Source organism: Microtus ochrogaster, chromosome 8 (assembly GCF_000317375.1).
Source record: "Microtus ochrogaster isolate Prairie Vole_2 chromosome 8, MicOch1.0, whole genome shotgun sequence".
Classification (NCBI taxonomy): Eukaryota; Metazoa; Chordata; class Mammalia; order Rodentia; family Cricetidae; genus Microtus; species Microtus ochrogaster.
Genome location: NC_022015.1, coordinates 19315242 through 19321194, shown reverse-complemented (window position 1 = coordinate 19321194; position 5953 = coordinate 19315242). Strand labels below are relative to the sequence as shown.

Genomic DNA, 5953 nt, shown 5'->3' with positions numbered 1-5953 from the left:
GTCCTGGAACTAGCTCTGTAGACCTGGTCTCGAACTCACAGAGATCCGCCTGCCTCTGCCTCCCGAGTGCTGGGATTAAAGGCATGCGCGACCATCGCCCGCCTTATTATTATTTTCATTACATTTAGAGAGATAGAGAGGGAGATTGGTCAGAGGACAAACGTCAGTAGGTCTCTTCTCCTTTTCCGCTCTGTGACCCCAGAGAACTCAGGTCCTCAGATTTGGTGACAAGTGCCTTTTCGGCTGAATTTTTTCCTGGGTCCTATGGCTAGTATAGGCTCATTTTGCCCTTAGATTCTTACTCTGAAGATCAGATGGGAGGCCAGAGCATTTTTCTTGTCCAGTCTGGTCTCAAAACAGAGAGGGCCAGGCAAGTACCATGGCAGGTCCCTAAAAACACAGTTAAGACCTAGCTCAGTTCCTACACACACTTGGCCTGGACTAAATCACACACAGACACACACAGACACACACAGACACACACAGACACACACACACAGGCGATAACCAAAAAATGACAGTCTGGGACATGTCCAGACCAGACTTAACCAATTAGTAATATGCTAATATGATTGCCACTTTCATAAACCAATCCTAAGTAGAATGATCACATGGCTTTTAAAATTCCTGTAGCTATGTTATGCCCAGATCGGGTACCTCCAAAAGATCACCACGGGGACCGAATCCCATATGTTAAAGTGAAGAACCTTTATTTCAAGCTTGAGCCTGTAGCCTCCGTGTGTCCTAAGTAGGAGTAGGAGATCAGAGAGTGACCAGCTTGGGCAGGATAGGGTTTTTATCATAATAGTTGTTGGGAGTGATGGGATTTTCAGGGTTCAGGACCCTGATTTGTCTAAAGCTGTCTACATGAAAGGGGAATAGTTGCATACTGGACTCAAGGACACTGGTGATCTTATCTAACAGTTGAGAGGTCTGGAATGTCAGTTACTTCCCTTAGATGCTGGGCTTTTCTGAATGATGTCAGCTTATGACTTTTCCTGGAATCCAGTGCTGCCTCCCAGACTTGCAACTGTTTTTGTTTTTTTTGTTTTTTTTTTTGTTTGTTTGTTTGTTTTTCGAGACAGGGTTTCTCTGTGGTTTTGGAGCCTGTCCTGGAACTAGCTCTTGTAGACCAGGCTGGTCTCGAACTCACAGAGATCCGCCTGCCTCTGCCTCCTGAGTGCTGGGATTAAAGGCGTGCGCCACCACCGCCCGGCAAGGCAACTGTTTTTTATGAAGCCTGTGACGTCAGCTGTGTGACCAAGCTATTCCAGCCCCACAGCTATGCTTAAAAGGAGCTGACAGATTCCTCTCTGGGTCGTTGCGACCCCACCTGCATGTGGTATCATAAATGCTGTTGCTGATTGAATTGTGATTGGAGGTCTTCTGGTGACTTTTTGAGGATTCTACAGAACCCAGTATCTTCCTGCTTCAGCCTCCCTAGTCTGGGGATTACAGACATAAACCATCAGGCAGGAACCACATTCTCTTTTCAGTCCTACAGCCTAGGGGCAGCGGTTTTGGAAGCAGCAAGTCAAAGAGCCTGCACAGCAAATAGATGGTGCAAAGGCCGCTGGGAATTGTAGTTATTTGACGCATTCTTTGCCGCTTCCCGGAAGTGACGCAGGCATCAGTTCCTTTTCCGTCGTCGGGGCTGACTCGTGTTTTCCCGGAGAGTCCGTCGCACAGCTGGTTTGTGTCTCTTAGGCCGCGTGTTCCCCGGCGGGCGAGGGGGGCGGTGTGCAGGCGGAACCGGGTCGGGGTCGGGAGGTGGTCGCCACGGTTGTCCGCCAGCCCTGACGCCGCGGTTTTCCTCAGGTTCCGGCCGCGCGAGCCTCGGCCCCTCAGCAGCGCCGTCGCCATGTCGCGGTTTTTCACCACCGGTTCGGACAGTGAGTCCGAGTCGTCCTTGTCCGGAGAGGAGCTAGACACCAAGCCCTTCTCGGGGACCCACGGCAAACGGTGAGCTGGGGGCGTCTGTGGAGGGCAGCTCTCCTAGCGGCTGCCGACTTTGGGAGTCCTCGCCGCGATGCCGAGGACCAAGGACCCGAGGATTCCCGCCTCTTGGTGTTGCATCAGACGCCTGCATCTTGAGATTCCGTCCCCACATTGCCTTGCCCGTGTCCTCTTCTCCCTGTGTGCGTCGCACTGGGCGTGGTAAAACTCTTCCCACCAAGCAGCCCTCATTGACTTCGTATTCACGGAACCATTGAGTGCCGCGCAGTGTCTGGTCTGTGGTCCTGTTGTTGGAGTCTGCGTGCAAGTTGTTAAACGCTGCTGTGCTCGCCTTTATTTTACTGTCTTAACCTCCATCTCTGCAAATTGAAAAATTTTAAAGTTCTCAAAGCTTCAGTTATTTTTCTGTGTGCCTGTAGTGTTTTAATATTATTATTTATGTACCTCTACAGAGATTTATGAAGAACTGTAGATGAGGGTAGATGAGGATATGTTATAAAATAATGTAGTATTATATATAACCGTCATGTGACTACAATTCCGTAACTGTTCAAAAGTGAAAAACCATCAGGGAAAATTAACAAAAAATATTTTAAAATATTAACTGTTGTGAATGAATGCTTTGGCCCATCTCAAAACTTTTTAAGGAAATATTTATTATATAAACTGTTCTGTCTGCATACCTGCCTGTACGCCAGAATGCATCATATCCCATTATAGACAGTTGTGGGCCACCATGTGGTTGCTGACAATTGAACTCAGGACCTCTGGAAGAGCAATGCTCTTATAACCTCTGAGCCATCTATCCAGCTGCAAAAGGTTCTATTTATTTATTTATGTCCCAGACAAAATTTCTCTGTGTAGCCCTGATATCCTGGAACTCACTCTGTAGAGCAGGCTGGCCTCAAGCTCAGAAATCCACCCTCCTCTCCTGAATGCTCTTATTAATGGTGTGTGCCACCACCACCCTGGAATCCACTAAAGCTTTTCTTTACTAGTAGCCTGTCCTGTTTTGCAAGATGTTTCTTTTTAGGACCTGGTTCAGGTACCAGCTCCTTGAAGGCGTTTCCATTTGTTAGGGTCGAAGTACCGTTTCTCTGCTTCTTTCTTAGGTGCTTCTGTAGCCATGTATGCCAATTTGTAACCAGTTTCGTAGGGTATATACATACACTCTTCAGTTGCTGTGTGGGTTTGACTTAGGGCCATGTTGAAAGTTATGGCTGTTAAGCTGAGTATGAAGAGCAGAATCAGAAAAGAGGATGTGTGGATGCTCTAATTCTCCTCCTGGTTCTTTTGAGAAAGGGAATCACGATAGATAAGAATGAAGGTTAATGGTCTCTGTTTCTTCCATACAGGCCTTTTTTTTTTTTTTTTTAATGTTTAATGGTTTCTTTTTTTAATACAGGCCTTTGTTACTGAGTGAAGATGAGGAGGATACAAAGAGAGTTGTCCGAAGTGCCAAGGACAAGAGGTGAGGCCACTGTAGGCTCTGTACTAAGGGAGTTCTGATGTTATTTTCTCCATGATAGAAACAACCAAATTGGTATTGAACCCTCTGCCTAGGTTTGAGGAGCTGACCAACCTTATACGAACCATCCGTAATGCCATGAAGATTCGAGATGTCACCAAGTGTCTGGAAGAGTTCGAGCTCCTGGGAAAAGCATATGGGAAAGCCAAGAGTATTGTGGATAAGGAAGGTGTCCCCCGATTCTATATCCGCATTCTGGCTGACCTTGAGGACTATCTTAATGAGGTGAGACTCTGAGGATACAGAGGGGGGTGCAACCCCGGCTATGCTCCTCCTCGGGGTTCTTTGCCTTATTACCTACAGTACCGTGTTCTCATAAAAGATGAGATAAAGCAGAAGAGAAACCTTTTTTTTTTTTTTTTTTTTTCAGGGGAGTCCAAATGTATTTATGGAGTGTTTGTTTTGTTTTGTCTTTTTGAGACAGGGTTTCTCTGTAGCCCTGACTGTTGTAGAACTGGCTCTGTGTACCAGGCTGGCCTCAACTTCAGAGATCCACTTACCTTTGCCTCTGAGTGGTGGGATTGATGGGGTGTGACACCACTGCCCATGTTGTGTTTTGTTTTTGTTCTTTTAATCACCTTTTACTTACGGTTTTGTATTTGTAGTCGTGATCTATAAAGAATCTTCAAAAACGTAAGTTAGTTAGTGTTGGAGATACAGGTCAGTTGTAGCACACTTGCATTGGTTCAGTCCCCAGCATTAAAAATAAAGTTACAGTCTTGGTTAATAGATGGTTTGGGTGGTATCTAGATAGCAAGATCCCAAAATGTGATTATAAAGCCCGAGTTTTGGAAAATGCCACAGAGTCTTGGATCCCTGTTCTTCCTTTCTTACCGTGCTAGCTTTGGGAAGATAAAGAAGGGAAAAAGAAGATGAACAAGAACAATGCCAAGGCTCTGAGTACCTTGCGGCAGAAGATCCGAAAATACAACCGAGATTTTGAGTCACATATCACAAACTACAAGCAGGTGAGTCAGCTCGAGGCTAACTTCAGACTAGGAAAATGATCCTGTGACCAAACTCAGTACTAGTACATGGTGCCCTGGCCAGAGAAAGCCTTAGCAAATTCCACAGGTGTGAGGAGGATTGGTTATATTTAACAGGCTTTTTTTTGTTGTAGTTGAGATGGGGGTCTCACTATGTAGATATGACTCTGCTGAAACTCACTGTGTAGATCAGCTTGGCCTCAGACTCAGAAATCTGCCTACCTCTGCCTCCTGAGTGCTGGGATTAAAGGTGTGCGCCACCATGCCTGGTTTATGGTAGGCATCCTGAATTCTCTGATTTTCTTCAATGCAGAACCCTGAACAGTCTGCAGATGAAGATGCAGAGAAGAATGAGGAAGATTCAGAAGGTGAGAGAAGATCACTTGATTACAGATAGTAAGAGTGAATAATTTTACCCACTTTGCTATGCAGACTTATTTTTGATTCTATCTGTGAGAAAGAACTTCCACGAGATGTAAAATTAGTAGAGAGATTTACTCTATAAAGAAGCTTAACTGAAACAAAGGAATAGAGTGGGAAACCCCCAAGACAGGGTGCTTCACCCAGGAATTACCACTAGGCATTCTGTATACAGCACTAGAACATGGAAATGCACATTCCAGTAAATGTCACGGGACCAGGCCTTACACATCACTGGAACAACATGGGAATATGCATCACCAGTACAACATCACAGGCACAGGCGTTACATTCATCTGACTGCATGTCTCTCCCGGGTTGAAACAGCAGCAGCTAGAGGCATTCTGCGGCAAGATTTTAAGCCTTAGGAACAAAGGGGTTCATTGCCCAGTCATCAGCAATCGTCCAAACACCTGGTCCAGTATGCACGCCCACTCCCAGACATTGGACAGATGTCAAGGATGTGAAGCGCATCAATGGGTCTCCATCTTAATTAAAACAAAAGATTCCCCATTCTCGATTCTGAGAACTGGTCAGGTTTTCAAAACAGAGAAGAGGGGTCATCGACAGTTAATGCCTTAGACTGTACAGAGCCTTAATACAATCCTCTCCATTTTTAAATTACCCTCCTCTCACTGATAGTTAGAAAGTCATGGGTTCCTTTGTTCTAGTTTCTCATTTCAGTCTTGCTCTTTAATGTTCTAGCTCTTTTCTTCCCATCTCCTACCAGGCTCTTCCGATGAAGATGAGGATGATGATGGCGTCAGTGCTGCAGCTTTCTTGAAGAAGAAGCAAGAATCTTCTGGAGACAGCCGAAAGTTCCTCAAAAAGATGGAAGTAAGATCCAGAGTTAGACTGGGAGGTGATTTGCTGCCAGAGGTTATTTGGGTCCTTAGAAGAAGAAACTTGATCTAATAAAATCTTGCAGTTCAGTGAAAGTTAGGGAATTTGGATTGGAACAGTAGGTGAATTGAGATCTAGCTGCCAGGCCCAGCACTGTGCTGGGGAGCTTTGTGGTACTTGCTTTGCGATAATTTGTGTGTGTGTGTGTGTGTGTGTGTGT

At 45.6% G+C, this 5953-nt stretch overlaps 1 protein-coding gene across 1 annotated transcript in view; it reads left to right on the top strand.

The window, feature by feature from the left end:
- The first annotated feature begins 1623 nt into the window (after positions 1 to 1623).
- LOC101994960 (eukaryotic translation initiation factor 3 subunit C) overlaps positions 1624 to 5953 on the top strand; it is a 16791-nt gene continuing 12461 nt past the window's right edge. Inside the window, exons 1-7 of the mRNA XM_005351227.3 lie at positions 1624 to 1692; positions 1819 to 1962; positions 3362 to 3427; positions 3520 to 3709; positions 4327 to 4452; positions 4784 to 4838; positions 5621 to 5727. Coding sequence (XP_005351284.1) covers positions 1862 to 1962; positions 3362 to 3427; positions 3520 to 3709; positions 4327 to 4452; positions 4784 to 4838; positions 5621 to 5727 — 645 coding nt within the window. The 5' untranslated portion in view covers positions 1624 to 1692; positions 1819 to 1861. The remainder of the gene's footprint in view (positions 1693 to 1818; positions 1963 to 3361; positions 3428 to 3519; positions 3710 to 4326; positions 4453 to 4783; positions 4839 to 5620; positions 5728 to 5953) is intronic.